The sequence below is a fragment of the Rhinolophus sinicus genome, chromosome 8 (genome assembly GCF_057876585.1).
Source record: "Rhinolophus sinicus isolate RSI-liver-muscle chromosome 8, RSI-T2T, whole genome shotgun sequence".
NCBI classification, from domain to species: Eukaryota; Metazoa; Chordata; class Mammalia; order Chiroptera; family Rhinolophidae; genus Rhinolophus; species Rhinolophus sinicus.
The window spans coordinates 1,576,691-1,593,273 of NC_142508.1; the positions used below are offsets into that span (position 1 = coordinate 1,576,691).

The 16,583-nt window shown below is 59.7% G+C and overlaps 1 protein-coding gene and 2 long non-coding RNA genes across 4 annotated transcripts; 2 read left to right on the forward strand and 1 right to left on the reverse strand.

Moving 5' to 3' along the window:
* The first annotated feature begins 929 nt into the window (after positions 1-929).
* LOC141567548 (uncharacterized) lies at positions 930-3,763 on the forward strand. Its single transcript, XR_012490275.2, has 2 exons — positions 930-1,464; positions 3,274-3,763. It is a non-coding gene; the product is annotated as an uncharacterized LOC141567548 (long non-coding RNA).
* LOC141567547 (uncharacterized) lies at positions 2,088-7,420 on the reverse strand. Its single transcript, XR_016021870.1, has 4 exons — positions 7,260-7,420; positions 4,849-5,002; positions 2,962-3,208; positions 2,088-2,408 (listed from the first exon to the last, which is right to left on the reverse strand). It is a non-coding gene; the product is annotated as an uncharacterized LOC141567547 (long non-coding RNA).
* SHH (sonic hedgehog signaling molecule) lies at positions 3,983-16,583 on the forward strand. 2 transcript variants are annotated; one of them, XM_088799760.1, is made up of 3 exons: positions 3,983-4,918; positions 10,053-10,314; positions 12,971-16,583. In XM_088799760.1, exons 1-3 carry the CDS (start codon positions 4,610-4,612, stop codon positions 13,744-13,746), a joined length of 1,347 nt encoding a protein of 448 aa, XP_088655886.1. In that variant the 5' UTR covers positions 3,983-4,609; the 3' UTR covers positions 13,747-16,583. The 2 variants fall into 2 exon arrangements, with proteins under 2 accessions (XP_088655886.1, XP_088655887.1); XM_088799761.1 differs by lacking the exon at positions 3,983-4,918 and adding an exon at positions 7,541-7,632.

Genomic DNA, 16,583 nt, shown 5'->3' on the forward strand with positions numbered 1-16,583 from the left:
CAAGCTGTCCACGTGGCCCTCACGTGCAGTCAGGGTTCACTGTGACGCCCCCATCCCCCGGCCCAGGGCCTTGCGTCTCTCCTGGGCCCAGGCGTAGGACAGGGAAAGCAAGGAGTAGGGCGCACAGAGCCAGGTCTGCCGCCCGCTGTGCCCTCACTTCCTGAGCGTGAGGCCACCTCCCCACACGGCACTTCCTGTCCCACTCACAGACATGGCCACGGGCCTCTGACAATGGCTATGAGACACTTGGAAACTGTAAGGGCCACACACATCTAAGGGAGAACTAAGACGTGAGGAGAAACACCCACCACTGAAAACGAAGGCTGAGCGACTGAGCCGAGGTGGGGACCTCTGGAGAGAGGAAGTCTGTACACACTGAGAAAGCGACACTTCGGGCCATGAGCCTGCCTGGGCACAGCCGCTGGACCCACCATGGCTTCTGTTTCCACAGCCGGTGGTGTGGCCTTCCTGTGTGTCAGTGTCCCCCCTGCACCCAGCCCGACGTCAGCACCTACTCTGAGCACCCACGTGGGGCGAAGGGCATGTAGAGGTGAAAGTTGTGGCAGGGGCGTGATCACTGCCTCCCAGGCACTGCGTGAACATGGAGAGAAACCCACCGAAAGGTCCCCACTCCTAGGTCCGCTTTGGGGGGACCACAGCACCTCAGGCCTCCCAGGCACCCCACGTTTGCTGAGCAAACCCAGCAAGAGTAAGGGCTCTGGAAAGAAGGGGTCTCCAGATGTCATCTGCAACCCTGCTTCAGAGAGTGACAGGCCAGGATGATGCCAGGCCCGTCCTGCCACGGTGCAACGTGCAGCTGGGGCACCCACCTGCCACCCCCTGGCGGTGCCCTCTCTCCACTCTGCTGAAAAACGCTGCCCCCAGTGCCAGCCCACGCAGGAATCCTCACCCCACCAGGCCAGCAGACGTCTTGGGTGCCTCCTCCTGCCACGGCCGTCACTGGCCTGCTCTGGGCTACAGGCCATGCCGACAGCACACAAGGAGGCCAGCAGCTGCTGGCAGCGTCGGCACAGGGAGGAGAGCTACAGTCCTGGGCATCCTGGCTCAGCCGCCCCCAGGGCTCTCAGGACGCTGGAGACTTGGGTCGCCCAGGCCACACACTGGGCCCGGGCCAGTGCAGGGAGACAGAGCTGAAGGGACGCCTCCCTGCAAAATTCAGAGGGAGGCCCTAGCAGGCAAACACAAGGGAGAGATGGAACCACGGATATTCAATGTGCCAAGAGTAGGACAAAATCAGAGAGAAACTGAAACTGGAGCGTTGGATGGAAAGAGATTGAGTAGAATCACCACCAGGAAGAGAAATGAAAGGGGCGGGGCCGCGGGGAGGAGGAAGCACCGGAGGAACGTGGCCGCAGCCCGGGCGGGCGCGGGGCGACCAGAGCTGCAGCGCAGGGCACCGCGGTACCAGTCTGGGAAAGGCAAATGGACGGGTCGCAAAAGCAGGTGAGCAGGATGGGGCAGGACGGACCAGGGGCCTGCGGGGTTTCCCAGCCCCGCCGAGCCCGAGCCGCAAGGCAGAGTGAGCGCGCCATCTAGCGGCGGGGCCGGCGGGAGGCAGGGCCCTGCGGGAGGCGCCTCCTGGGGGCTGGGGGGAGATGACAGGCAGCCACCTGTCCTCAGCGGGGATGCTGGTGAGGGGTGGAGGGGGGGGGAGGATGGAGGGCGGGAAGGATGGAGGCACGGATGGAGGGATGCAGATGACCGCGGAAATGGGGCAGAGTCCAGACAAATTACAAGTGGATCCTGAGGGCTGCCTGGGGTGTCTGGCCAGGTCAGGCAGAGGTGGGGTTTGGAACCTCTGACCCTCATGGGGAGGGGCCTGAATTGTCTGGAGGGGGAAAGGCAAAGAGAGGGAGCCATCTGGTGTCTGGAGGTGGAAGACAGCGTGTGTCTGGTGTCTGGGAAGTGGGGAGGGGGCAGGATGAAAGGGAAGGGAAGTGGGGGGGGTGACTGGGCTCTTGCCCTTGTGTCTAAGACAATAAATACAAACCGTGATTGAGTTTTGTCCCTAGTTCCACCTCAGCCCACGACAGGGAGAAAGTCCTCGTTAGTAAGGGGTCAGTGGCGGTTTTATGGTCCATCTTTATTTCATTCTTGAGGATTGCCAGTCCCCGGGCAGGCGGCCCCTGACAGGCTCTGGGGTGTCCAGGGCTTGGAGATGTTAGAGGGAGGTGGCCTTGGCCCGACCCAGGGGCGAGGAGTCCTGACCGGCTTGGGAACGTCCGCCCCCCCGCAGGCGTGCGCCCTTCCAGCTCTGACGTCCAGAGCGCAGGTGGCGGGTCTGAGGTCTCCGCACCGACGGGGATCGCTTGCCCTGGGCGCACGCCTCCCGCCGGCCCACCGCTGCGCGCCCGGTGGCGGTGGCTGCTGAGGTCCTTTGCCTGTGTCTGGGTTTCGAAGGGAAGGCTCAAGAGGGGGAAAGGGAAGGGACTGGGGCCAGGCGAGAAGCAGGGCCGCGGGGGAGGCCAAGCAAAAGGCTGCTGCGTCCCCAAGGCCCAGTGTCTTCTCAAGCCCCACGCGGCCCGCACCACCCAGTGCTGTTACATGCACACGCGCCGTGCAGCAAGCACCCCAAGGCGCCCCACCTTCCTGGGTCCAGGACAGTGTATCCTTTTTGTCTGTTTCCCTGGAGGCACACAGAGGCACAGAGGCCACAGCCCAGACAGTGAGACCCCCCTTCACATGGCAGGCCCTGATAAACTTGGGTGCTGCTTTCCCACCTTGCCCAGGCATGGGCGTTCTTCCCAGTACTTGATTCTTCACCAATCATAGGATAGAAAAAACGAGAAAGGTGGGCTGGGGGACTCTGGGCAGCCTGGGGAGGGCCCAGGACTGGCTGAGCCTCGATAATGATGGATCTCTGCAAGGCCCAGCTGGGTGGCTCCTAAGTTCCCCCTTCCATCACCCCCCACCAAAAAGGCTATCTGCAAGGGCGCTTGCCTGGACGGCTGGAAAGGTCCCATTGTTTCAAAGGTCCAGCCTTCAGACCTGGCCTCTCCCACTCCACCCAGCTGGGCTGGGGTCAAGGCAGAGCGCTCGCTTAACTTCACAGAGCAACCGTCCAGGGCCTGCCCCTCTCAGGGCCAGCACTTCCATTCACACGAAGAACCCTGGCTCCTCTGCCTCATTCTAGAGCAATCCTTGCAGATGAGTGAGATGGGGAGGACTGAGAAGGGGAGGGTATGTTCTGCAAAAAGAGGAGATTTCTGATGTTATTTTTCTGGTTTACATAAGGACCTTTTTTTCTGAAAGGAGCACAGGTATTGGGGACTCCAGCACTGCCGGCTCTGAGTGCTGGTCGCTCTTCTGGATGCCGCTCTTTGAGCAGAACACTGTTCCCCCAGAAGCCTGCCCCATCTCCACCTGCAGCCCCCACCAGCGTGAGCACTGGCTTGCAGGGTTCCCCGGAAAGCCAGCTCGGCACGATGGGCAGGAGCCTGAATCCCACAGTCAGCTCATCCCCGGCCTGCACTTTGCTCAGATCGATAGATGGAGGGGGTGGTGTGTGCACAGCCGTGCCCACTCACCGCTGCCCCCAGGCACAGCGGGCCTCCGCCCAGCACACAGTGTAGGCCCCTGCTCCAGACCACTTGGCCCAGCCAGCAGGACGGTCGCAGTTCAATCTGTACCAGCCCCTAAGCATGCCACACCCCATATTCAGAGGGTTAAAAATGATGCATTAATTGAAATGCAATAAAGGAGTATTTTCAAGTTTTTCTAAGGCACCTAGAGCACGTCAATAGCAATGCTTTCTGCGTGGTCAATCAGAGTCACCCTCCGTCCAAGGATGTTGAATATTCAGGAGGACACACAGACCCTCTGTCTTTAAAATATGGGGAGACGTAGCCTGCGTGATAAAGTCTCTGAAAAAAAAAACACCACATTTAACTAAGACCTGGGCAGCTTTGCCCCTCAAACATTGGAGAGAATACTTGTTTGATGATCGAAGCTGGGGGGGGGGGGGGGTCTAGACTGTCCTTTAAAAACTTAAGTTGGTTTTAACTGAAGCAGCTACCATTCTGGAGAAAGTGAGGGGGGGACACGGAGATGTGCACAAAGCAGGGGGTGACTGATGTCATCCTGAGGAGCCGGCCGCCTCCCTCACGCCCACCTTTGTCTTACTAGACATTTTCTTTTTTAACGCGAAGCCTCCAGGTGAAAATAAAGCAACAGCAGCAACAGAAAAAAAAAATTCTAGTCTTTTTTAGGGTTAAACATCAGAAGACAAGCTTGTTCTGCCTTGGCCAATCAGATACGCCCCTGCCAGCTATAATATAGTACTGAAGGCAGCCTCTCTCACAAGCTCTCCAGGCTTGCTACCATTTAAAATCAGACTCTTTTTGTCTTTTGATTGCTGTCTCCCGCCCCAACTCTGATGTGCTCCGTTATCAGCGACCAGCAGCCTGCCGCTCCAGCCCCCGTCTGGGTGGGGACAGGCGGCGAGGCCCCCGCAGCAGCGGCGGGCAGGGTTCTATAGGAAGAGAAAGAGCGAGGCAGAGAGCGAGCGAGGGCGAGTGCACAGGCACACACACTCGCACACTCGCGCTCACAGACCCGCACGGGGACGGCTCTGAAGTCACTGGGTTCCATGGACGAGATGCTGCTGCTGGCGAGATGTCTGCTGGTGGTGCTCGTCTCCTCGCTGCTGATGTGCTCGGGGCTGGCGTGTGGACCCGGCAGGGGATTTGGGAAGAGGAGGCACCCCAAAAAGCTGACCCCTTTAGCCTACAAGCAGTTTATCCCCAACGTGGCTGAGAAGACCCTAGGGGCCAGTGGAAGATATGAAGGGAAGATCTCGAGAAACTCGGAACGATTTAAGGAACTCACCCCCAATTACAACCCCGACATCATATTTAAGGATGAGGAGAACACCGGAGCGGACCGGCTGATGACTCAGGTAGAAACCCAGCACCGGGTGTGGACTGTGTCGCTTTCAAGGGGTTCTGTGCAACCAAGCAGTTCCAGACTTAGTCTGTTTGCTCTGTAGGATGATAGAAAGGCAATTTCGCCCTCTCCTTCCCCACCCACCTGCCTACCTGCCACCCCTTCCTCTTCCTGGAGGGGAATGGAGGTGAAGGGTCCAGCTGGAGAAGTTCAGGGTGGGGGCAGGTGGGGGGATGGTAGGAGATGTGGTCCATTGACGGCCCTGATTTAATTTGTCCTGCTGAAATGGCCTTCCCATCCTGCCTCACCTCTAGCTCGTAACTTGGGGAGACCTTCACTTTGGGGGCGTGTGCCCTTTCCAAGTTTGAAGTGGAAATGTTGGGAGGGGGCAGAAATCCCCCCACATGGAGTGGTTCCCAGGTCACTGTACAGATCAGACCTCAGAGCCCCACGTTTTCCTTCTCTTCTGTGCCTTTCTTTCCCACGGCCCCCCCACCCCCCACTGCACCGCCCCCACCAAAGACCCTCAATCGAAAAAGCCAGGAGGCGGTTCTGACAAAAGGCAGGGGCTCCAGAAGCTGCCGGGCTAGTCCCTGGCCGTGTCACAGAGCTCCACTGCGACTCCGCGCTGGCTGTTGTGCCCCTCAGAGTGTGAATGTACCGATATTTCTTTAAGGGTGCGCTTTCATTCTCCCGGGCCGCGGTACTTGAGGGGAGGGACTTAGAACTTACCGACACTGCATCACTCTAGTTTCCAACCTGCTTGCATAGGAATTAGGAGCGACTAAATCCTAGCGGAGGGGGCTGGAACGGAGAGGCAAAGCGAAGCACGCGTTGCTCTCTCCCTCCCCACCTCCGCGGGAGACTTCTCCCTGCCCAAGGTGGACTGTCTGCAACTCAGTGCACGTACAACCGAAGCTAGATATGGATTTCCTGGCAAATATAGGTCAACAGCCTTTTCACTGCCCTATTAAAATAGTCAAGTCCTACCGTTAGGGCTAGGAGCGCACTGTTATCCGAGCTGCGCTGAAGGGGCGCAAGTGCAGCCAGGGTGGGGGTGGCGGGAGACAGGCGCCACCGCCGGGCCCTCCGCTCCTCGCCCGAGCCCGGCCTCGCTGCGGAGCCGAGAAAGGACTCGGGCAGCGGGGAGAGCCGGCTCCACCTGACGGAAGGGGGGGGAGAGGGAGCGGAGGACAGGGCCCTTCTCCCTGGCTGTCATCCGCTCCCGACCACCTTAAATCTGGACCACGAGCGAGGCCGCGCGCGCCAGTGCCCCGAGCAGCGCGAGCCGCGGTTAACTCTGCGAAGGCCTCGGGGCGCCCTGCGTGCAGCCGGCCGCGGGAGTTCTCCAGCGGGTCCGGGGCCCCGACCCCCGGGCACCCCACTCCCCGCGGAAGGGAGGGGTCTTCTCGGGGTGCCGAGGACAGGGGAGGCGGGAGACAAGGCAAGAGAAGGCAGCGTGGGCGGGGACACCTGAGGTCCCCGAGCCGGAGGGGTCCGCGTCCGCCCGGGTGTGCGCTGAGCCGACGCCGGAGAGGGGCTCCCGGCCTGCTCGCCCGGTGCCGAGCGGCGAGCGCGGAGCCGCGCGCCCCGGCAGACGCATTCGGCTCCACTTACTCCGGGCTTATCGATCCCGCGGCTCGGGTTTCAGCGCGCGGGGCCGGGCTGCGGCCGCCCCGCCAGGCGCCCTACGCTGCTCGGTCCCGGCTAAGACCAGGACCCCGACGGCTGGGGTCGCCCGCGTGCGGGCGGGGAGGAGGTGCCAGGGTCAGGGTGCACCGCAGGCTTGGCCGCCTCCCGGCCTCCCGGTCCTCCGCGCCCCGCCGAGCCCCCAGCCAGGTCCCTCTTCCGGCCGCCCCGCCGGGGACCCGCGGCCCAGCGGCCCTACGCTCCGCCACTCTCGCCGCCGCGCGCGCTGGCAGCATTTGAACTTCTGACCTTCTGTCAACTTCCCTCAGACGAAGAAACGAAAACAAATACTTTTTTTCCTTGGGCAGTGGCTATTCCCGTTCCCAGCACAAAAGGACGGGGGAGGGGCAGCCACCGTGGGGGTGGGGTGGGGAGAGCCGAGCCAGCATTGCAGCGCGGGCTCCACACAGGCCCCCCAAAACGTGAAGGGCTGGGGGCGGCCCGGAAGGTGCCCTTGGTTTATCCCTTTCTTGTCCTTCCTTCTTCACTGGTTCTACGACTTGAGGGGGGCGGGAGGGGCGGGGATGGGGAGAGGGCGGAGAACGTGGGTGGTGAGGGGCAGGGCCGGGGTGAAGGGGTGAAGCCGGGACCGCCTCCCAGGCCAGAGGAGGTTAAGGCGCCTGGGGAACCTGCGCACCCGCTGGCCCCTCACGTCAGGTAACCACCTGGATTCTGTTCTCAGGTGCGTGTCCCTCCTCCCGTCTCGCCGTCCCTCCGCGTCTCGCTGTGTCTCTGTCTCTCTAATGTGACTGCCGCCCAAGTCCCTCAACCATGGCCAGATCGTCCCCAGTGGAACTTTGAGAGCAGCTCTGGAACGCCCGGGCCCTGGTTAATATTAACCCGGAGAGGGGGAAGCGCAGACAGACACCCTCTCCGCGCCGGCCGCGGGTGCCAGGCGGGGTGCGGCGGCGGGGGGCTCCGAGGGGACAGGGGGCTCCGAGGGGACAGGGGGCTCCGAGGGGACAGGGGGCCGCGAGGGGCCGGGCCGGAGGGATGCGAGGGCACCGGCCTGAGAGGCCACGTTGGGCTGATTTCTGGGTGCGTGGCGGCCCTGCGGCACCGCGTCCAGGTGTGGGTTTGCGGAGGGCTTCCTGTTTTGAGGGGAGGGTTTTGGTTTTCCCGAGTAGGGGAGGAAGGGTGGCGAGGGACGGGTGTGAGGACCAGGGGGTCTCTTTTGAAGTTGGAACACCCCTCCCCCGCGCTGGGGAAGCCCGTCGGCCATTGGCGGCGACAGCCCCTCTCAGGCTGCGGGACGCGGAGCGGCTGCGCAGTCGGGGGAGGTGGCAGGAGCTCAGGCGTGGGGAACCGCTCGGCCTCGGCGACACAAAGCAGCCCGATGGCCCCGCTGGGCTTCACGGTGGCTGCACAGAGCCGGGCTTGATTCGCGGCACACGACCCAGTAGTAAATTGATGACCGGCTCTGGCCGCGAGGCTCCGGCCGGCCTGGGCGTAGCGCGTCCGTGCAGCCGCGGGCCGAGGCCACTCGGCGCCGGGGGCGCGGGGAGGGCGCGGGGCGCGGGGCGCCGACTCGGGCCTGCCTCGGCCTGCGTCTCCGCCTGGGTCCTCCACCTCTGGCCCAAGTGGCGCAGCTCAGAGCGCGGAGGTGGGGGGGGGCCCTCTGGCCTCCCCGCCCCCTCGCCAGCTGCCCCAGGGAAGCTGTTGAAAGCTTCACGTGCCCCCAAGAGATGGGAGCTGGGGTGGGATGGGGCTCGGGACGCGGGGTGTGTGCGTGTGCGTGTCGGCGGTGTGCGCCTGCGCAGCCGGCTCCACATCCCGGCTCTTAACTGACCCTGGTTTACTGATTGATTTTCATGTAAAACGCGTTCAATCCTCGAGATGACCTCACTCAAACTCTGCCCTTCCGATTTATTTTTTTTTTTTTAAGAAAATGGCTGGCAGGCCCAGAAACCTGCAGGCGCGGACCTGTTACCAGGGCCGCCCCTGGCCCCCGCCCCACCCCCATTTGTTGTATGTTTAACTCTGCGACCATATTACTAGTTTTTATTGCTGCCAAATACACAGGACTTTTCCTGTTGCGCAATCTGTCACATCCCCTTAAAAGGCCGGCAGCAGTCCTTCCGCAAGGGCTCTCCTCCCCCACGCTTTAGGAAAAGAGTCCCCCGCGCGATTATTAGGGTCCTTGATGGGGGCCGTCCCTCCAGCCCGGTAACCAGGCTCCCAAGCCGAGCATCGCCCGCCTGGAGGAGGCCAGCCCTGCCCTCCGCAGACGTCGACGTAAAATTGTCACCCACCTCCCCTGGGGTCAGCCTCTCTAAGGACTTTTGTCATTTCCCTCTTTTCAAATCTCGTACCCGACCAGCAGCAGGATTAGTGACCAGTGAGTTCGCAGCCACACAAACGCACACACTTGATTTAGTTGTTTTTATTGCTTCCTTCTCTGAATGGGACCACAGAACACGCGGGGGAGTCCCCCACCCCATGCACGCACCCTGGTGTGTGTCATGCCTGCTCGACAGTTCCTTACTCCTACCCCGCAGCTTCCTTGTGTTGGGGGGGCAAGGGCGCCGGCGAGAGGGTGACTCCCCAAGGGGAAGGGCTCCAAGGCTCCAGGCCTTTCTGGCTCCCCATCCCCCACCTCCTGCCCCACCCCCCACCCTCCACCTCTGAAGTTTGCTCTTCAAACTTGCAGGACACCATTCTGCACTGGGGCCAAGAAAACAAGCGGGGGAAGGGAACAGGTTAAGGAAAACAAGAGACACAATCAGACCACAGAAAAGCCGGGAGAAAGAGTTCCACGGGGAAAGGAATGTGGCTGTCCAGATAAAGACTGTTTGTCGTCCGGCCTGGCCTGCATTGAACATTATAACTCACCTGGTCGCCTTTCACTGCTGGCTCTCTACCACCCCTTAAGCTTTGCTATCAGCTCCCACCTCCCTCTCTACCTTTGGCTTAATTCTCACCTTAGATAGGCACAGGGCAGGAGCGAGGGTGCAGAGATAAGGCAAGCCCTTTAATTCCTTAAGAAGTATACCCTGTGCTTTCCTTTATTTCTTCAAAGGTGCACCCTGGGCCTCTCTCTGGCCTCCAGGTGAGGGAGAGGGGTGGAGCCCCGCACAGGTGCGGAGACATGGGACCACAGCAAGGGGGTGGGGGGCACCCTGGGGTAGGCGTGGGGCATGACCAAGGGTGCCCTGGTGGGTTCTCCAGCCACTGTCTGAAAAGAGGCAGTTAACTCATCTGCCTCCCAGGCCATGGAGGCCCTCTGGAAGTTCAGAATTTGGAGGCAGGCAGGCCCTCGGCTGTCTCCAAGGGGACCTGCTCCCTGCAGACCTGCCTGCCACACTCCAGGGCCCTCTCTTCTGAGCTGGCTGGGCCCCACTCCAGGCCTTCTCTCCCCACTTCTCCACACAGTGCTAGTCCTCAGGGACCAGACAGCAGCCCAAGGGGGGGTAGCGGGCCGGATGCTAACGTCTGTGGGGTCCCCCTTCTCTTGGCAGAGGTGTAAGGACAAGTTAAATGCTTTGGCCATCTCAGTGATGAACCAATGGCCGGGAGTGAAGCTTCGGGTGACCGAGGGCTGGGACGAGGACGGCCACCACTCGGAGGAGTCACTGCACTATGAAGGCCGCGCCGTGGACATCACCACGTCAGACCGCGACCGAAGCAAGTACGGCATGCTGGCGCGCCTGGCAGTAGAGGCCGGCTTCGACTGGGTCTACTACGAGTCTAAAGCTCACATCCACTGCTCCGTGAAAGCAGGTGGGTGATGGCCCTGCCTTCCCATAGCCCCCCAACCAACTCCATATCTGCCCAGGAGATGTCACCTGTGCGCCCACCGCCTGATTCAAGGGAAAGTGAAATCTGAGGGCAGAAAGGGAGGGAATTGGGTGATGACTTGTGCTTCTGTTGTGGGTACCTGCCCTATGAGGCTAGTCTCTCAGCAAGGAATTGTACACCCCCCAAGACCACAGAGGACCAAGGTCCTCTGAGCCCTCATACAAAGGGCACATGGTTTCCCCAGCCACCCCCAAACCCTCTTTCCGGAGGCCCCACTACAGGTAGCAGAGACAGGGAAGAAAGATGGGGGTGGTTCCTGGTGTGAGGCTGCATGGTTAGCCAGGTCTGGCATCCATCCTTCCTCTCATTTAGGGCTTAAGAATCAACCGGCCTCCACTCCCCGGTGCCCCCACATCCCCCTCCCCCGCACAGGAGGTTCTGTCCAGGGTGTGAGCCCCTTTCCCGAGCCCCTCCCCTGGGCGCCTGTGGATTCTAAACTAACTTAACTCACTCCCTAAGCCTTTGGGGAGAGGCCTGATGGGAGGTAATAAACCCACTCCTCACCACTTCCAACATCTGGAGCGGCAAGCCCAGAAGCCCCGACCTCGCGGGAGCCAGCTGGGCTGCCCCAGCGCAGGCAGAGCAGGGAAGGCAGGTCTCAGGCTGCAGCTGCCGACCGGCATCCCCTCCGCGTGAGCTGACTTCCCTGGGCCAGCTACGCCACATGCTGTTGCTGGCGAGGAATCGCTGTGAAAGGGAGACTTGACACCCACACGCGCATATAGCCCAACTCGGCGACTGTTTCTGCAGACCGCCATCGCTCAGCATAAGTTGGCGCATTTAGCAAAACAGTTCACACTGAATTTCTGTCCCCACCCCCTGCCCAGTTTTGCCTTTTTGTCTCCTAAACTGTATTTTAACAGCAGATGTTAGTAGAAAAACACTTTTAAAGTGTCAAGCCACACTTCGTAGGTAAGGAAAACAGTGGTTTCTTGTCACAACAGAAAAAATAGGTGTGGAAGGGGTCTCAGCCGAAAGGAGGGAGACAAGGCAGCGCCCCCACTGCGCGGGGACCCTTCTGCGGGGCTCTTTCCTCCCGCCACGGGATGGGGAACGGAGGCAGCGGCGGGCGGACCCTTCCCGGGAGCTCGTGGCTGCGCTCTCGCGCGCGCACCCCTCGGGGCACCTCTGTCCGCGGAGTCCCCTGTAGGGGTCCCCCTGGCCGGGGTCCCTAGAGGTCTCCTCGCAAATGAGCAGCGGTAATCCGGCCCCAGGGTCCCGCTCGCTAGCAGACCCCGGGGCGCGCAGAGCCGCTCATTGGCATTCCGCGCACACGGGCCTGGGCGCGGCGCGGTGCGTGTCAAGCAGGGTCGTGCGACTCGACGACTCCGGCTCGCCTGCAGCCCGGGTCGCATTCCGGGGGGCTACGGCGGGCCTCCAACGGCCAGGCCCGCACTTCATGCCGGAGAAACCGATGAGAAGATTAAAAACCCTCAGTAATTCCAACAGGAAGATTCTTTCTCGCGATCTCTATTTGCAAAAAGCATGATCCGGGAGATTGGAATGCAAAGAAGACTGGGGCCTCGGCGCCCCTCCTCCCGGACCCCTGCGCGCCGACCGGCTCCGATCATTGTCCTGGGGACAGAGAGCCTCAGAGAGCCCCAGAGGGCTCGAGAAAGCGCGTCGTCAAGGGGCCTTGAGAACGCGGCCGCTTCCAGCGCTCGAGCAGGCCCCGCCATTTAAAATTCAAATACACATCTTGAGAGCTTGGAAGAGAGGCCTGGCTGAGCAAATAGCGCTTGTGAGGCCCGGGCTTCTGGAGAGCCCGCGTGTGAACCGCGCGGGGGGGTCGGAGGGGGTGCACCTGAGCAAATAGGGAGGGGGCGGCCGGGAGCCGAGAGAGGGGAGGGGAGAAATGGAAGTGTCCCCTGTTCCGAGAGTGTCTCGGATTTAGCGCAGCGATCGCAATGACAATGCCGGGCCCTTTATTGGATTTTAATTGGAAAATCCACACAAGCCCCGGGTTTTCACACCTCGGCCAGCTCTCTGGAATGTTTGTTCAGTTGCTACAACCACTACAGCTATTTTTAACCCCCCGCCCGGTCCCCTAACCGACCGACACCGAGGCCCCGGGCTGGGCGCTAGGGGCGGGCGGGCGAGGGGTCCCCGCGGCGGAGCCGGGTGCGGAGCACACGAGGGGGCGCCGCGCCGCGCCCCGCGCCGGGGGCGGGAGGGAAGGAGGCTGCGCCCCGGCGCCCGGGAGAGCGCAAGGCGGCTTCCTGAGGAATCCAAGTGCAGAACAAATACCCTCTGAATTCACGAGGTTGGGTGTGTACCGAGCAGGGGGGAGGGGGTGGGAGGTAGGCGGAAGGACAGGAGTGTAGCCAGCCAACCTTTGTCACCGCCAGTCCAATCCTAAGAGTCATTAAAGAACGTGTCTGCATCTGAATTTTGTCACCGTGGCGGTGGGGTTTGGGGAGGGAGGTCTGCTCTGGCCCAGCCTAGAATCTCTCCCGGGAGCTGCGGGCATCCCTGTCCGGGCGCGCGGGATACCAAGCGTGTGCCCTCCTCCCCACACGCGCCTCCCTCTCGGGACTCACCTTCCTGTCCCCTTTTCTCTCCCTCTTCTTCCCCGCAGAGAACTCAGTGGCGGCCAAATCGGGCGGCTGCTTCCCAGGCTCGGCCACGGTGCACCTGGAACAGGGCGGCACCAAGCTGGTGAAGGACCTTCGCCCTGGGGACCGCGTGCTGTCGGCCGACGACCAGGGCCGGCTGCTCTACAGCGACTTCCTCACCTTCCTGGACCGCGACGACGGGGCCAAGAAGGTCTTCTACGTGATCGAGACGCGGGAGCCCCGCGAGCGCCTGCTGCTAACCGCTGCGCATTTGCTCTTCGTCGCGCCGCACAACGACTCGGGCGCTGGGCGGCCGCCGGGGGGCGCGTCGGGGCGCCGGGCGCTCTTCGCCAGCCGCGTGCGGCCGGGCCAGCGCGTGTACGTGGTGGCCGAGCGCGGCGGGGACCGCCGACTCCTGCCGGCCGCGGTGCACAGCGTGACGCTGCGCGAGGAGGCCACGGGCGCGTACGCGCCGCTCACGGCGCAGGGCACCATCCTCATCAACCGGGTGCTGGCGTCGTGCTATGCGGTCATCGAGGAGCACAGCTGGGCGCACCGAGCCTTCGCGCCCTTCCGCCTGGCGCACGCGCTGCTGGCTGCGCTGGCGCCGCTGCGCACGGACCACGGCGGGGACGGCGGTGGCCGCGTCCTGCCTCCCGCGCCAGGTGCGCCAGAGGCCGCGGATGCGCCAGGCGCCGCGGGCATCCACTGGTACTCTCAGCTGCTCTACCAAATAGGCACCTGGCTGCTGGACAGCGAGGCCCTGCACCCTCTCGGCATGGCGGTCACGTCCAGCTGAAGGCCGGGGCGGGGAGGGCGGGAGGAGGGGGGGCAACGGCAAGATACAGCAAAAGACACACGGAAAAGCGCACGGAATGAGACGTTAATTATAATAATAATTAATAATAATAATAAAGTAGGACAGCCCAAAGTAGACTATAAGGAAACAAAGACCCTGGGAAGTTTTGTCGTCGTGTTTAGTTCATATATATTTTTTTGAATTTTTCGGTTGTTTTATTTTGGTTATTTTTTTCCACCTCTCCTGGCTATTTATTTGTTTGGTATGAATAGATGTTTTAAATAATATGAACCGGACCTTCAAGAGCCTTAAATAGTTTGTTTCTTGGATAATTTATTATTGTCATGTGAACTGTACTCACAGGGGGAGAGATTATTTTGTGAGGCCAAGCGACCTGCTCAGAGTCTATTTTTCTACACGTCCCTGGTTCTGACTTTCAGAAAGCGCAATTCTGTCCTCTGTCCCTCTTTTGCCAGCTCCTGCTTCTCCGCAAGTGTAAACTAAAACATGCTTCATGGGGGTCCACAAATTATATTTTTATACACAGAATTGTAAATTAGATTTTTTGAGAGATCAATACTTAACTGAATTACATTTCATTTTTGAAATAGTGTAAAATATGAAGATATATTATTTTTAATTTAACTAGTTTCCAATGTAACAGCCATCTCCTCTCTTATCTTCATGGTTTAATATTTGCTTTGTCATCACTATTTTGGCCACATTCTTGGAAGTCAAGACTGTTACACACTCACACACACACATTTCTTTCTTTTTTTTCTTTCCTTTTTTTTTTTTTTTTTTTTGACAAACTGGAAGAACTCTGTTATTTTTAACTTCAAAGAATTTATTAGAAAATAATATTTTTTAAAAGCGCACATAGTGATGAGCCCACACGGATGGAGCCCGTAGTTTGTACAGAGATAAACAAAGGATGTTTTTGCATTAATAAATTGAGAAATAACTGCTGTAAATTTACTAAACTGTATTTTTGAATATTTTGTAATAGTTTTATAGAAATAAAATGTGCCACGCACAGACTGGTTAGTATATAATAACTAAGAATTCCTGTTGCAGCCCTTTTTCTTTCCTTTTTTGGCTTCTTTGTTTGGGAAACCTAAGTGCTGACAGGAGTTCCCAGTGTTATGTTTAGATATGTTGCTTATACTGTGAATTCAGACCAATTCAGTAGGTAACCAAATCAGCGTGTTTATTTTCATCACTGGAGAAGCCTCAGCTCTGTGCCTATGGGGTGGAAGCCATCCTACACTCCGAAGGTTGGGGTGCTGTGCTGGGGACTGTCGCCCTCCCACCCCCACCCCTGATGAGCACAGCCTACCTGTAGGCCTGGAGGAGGGGCCCGGGGCAGTGCGCACCACTTTCTCTCAGCTCCATGTAATTGTTGGTGACCTTTCCCCTGGGCTTGGCTGCCCCAGGTTTCAGTGCTGAGCCCCCAGGCCTTGCAGGAAGGAGGTCCTTAGCTGCTTTCTAAAGCCCTGGGGGGCTCTTTAAGAAGGGTCCCCAAGGAGAGTACATGGTGTTGGTTCTCTCTGAACCGTCCCCCCACCCCACAGAATCTGTGGGAGGTCCATATGCTGGCCTTCCCTCCTCTCTGGTCACAGCCACTAGGGTCTCAGGGTGCCAGGGTCCTTGGTCCATGCTGGTGTCCTCAAGTCCTAGTTGTCTGTCTGCAGTGGTTGTTAGGTGGGGACTTTTGTCCCTAGGGAACGGCTCCTTTAGTGGGCGCCTTGTGGTCGGCGCCCTGAGTCATTGGGACCTGGGGGAGGAGGCCCTCCATGCTTGATGCTGCATTGTGTGCTCAGCTGAGAGGGGCTCTGCCCTCGGCTATCACTTTGAGAGCTTTGCTGTTTTTGAAGGCTACTGTCATGCTTTGTGCTTTGAGCCCAATGTGTCATCAGACTGGGCTTTGCAAGGGTGGGCTGGGAGGGCCCACTGATCTGCACAGATCAAGCCTGTCTGGAGGCTGGTGGGATTTAGGGGAGCAGAACTGAACCTGACGGCTTTGGGCAGGTCTGGAGAAGCTGCTCCTGAGATGAGGCCTGTGGTCTCTGGGGGTGTCCGCGAGAAGGCTCTGGCATGGTGAGGCCTAGAGCCCAGACACAGGTGCTAGGGCAGGGGGCCGGCCTGCACACTGAAGCTTGCCCTCTGCAAGCTTCCACGGCCAGGCCCTCTGAGCAGGAGTTGCCCTTGGATTTTTTTCAGTTGTGTAGGTGCTTAGCAGGTTCAAGGTTTACAAAGCCTGGTGGCATTTGGTTGTTTCTGCTCTGTTGACTGTTTAAGTCTGTGTATAAGGTGGTTGAAGGTAAACGGGAAGCACTGGGCACACCAGCAGCTCTGGCTACGTTGACGGACCTGACTGGTGGGGCTGTGCAAGTCCCAAAGGCACCTGTGCCAGTGGCAGAGTCCTGGTGGCCACCAGCTCTGGGGCAGCGGGCCCCGGGCAGCGCCCCCTCCTGGCCGGGCGCGGTGGCAATGCAATACACTGTTTACTTACCCAGTCCCCGACCCACTTTTCAAGATTCTTTTAGCTTTACATTAAGAATCCTCTGTTTCACGGGCAACAACAGGAAGCCACCTGGTAGAGAACCCAAACACAGGGCATCAAGAAGATGCAGCCGTTCCCCCGGGGAGGAGGCACCCACTTCTCCATCTTCAGGGTTGACGGGCCAAGAGTCAGTGCCGCGTCCGCGTGGTGTTGCTGGCAGCCTCCCTTGTGACTAAACGCGCATCTCCTCCTGTCAAAAACGTGTATCAGAATGTACTTGAAACTGTTACCTTTGTGCTCTATTGTTGAACAATTAAAGAAGTTACAGAGA

Coding starts and splice junctions, on each gene's coding strand:
- SHH (XM_088799760.1), top strand. CDS start 4,610: ATGGACGAGATGCTGCTGCTGGCGAGATGTCTGCTGGTGGTGCTCGTC. Junction 4,919..10,052: donor CGGACCGGCTGATGACTCAG/GTAGAAACCCAG, acceptor TTCTCTTGGCAG/AGGTGTAAGGACAAGTTAAA. Junction 10,315..12,970: donor CCACTGCTCCGTGAAAGCAG/GTGGGTGATGGC, acceptor TCTTCCCCGCAG/AGAACTCAGTGGCGGCCAAA.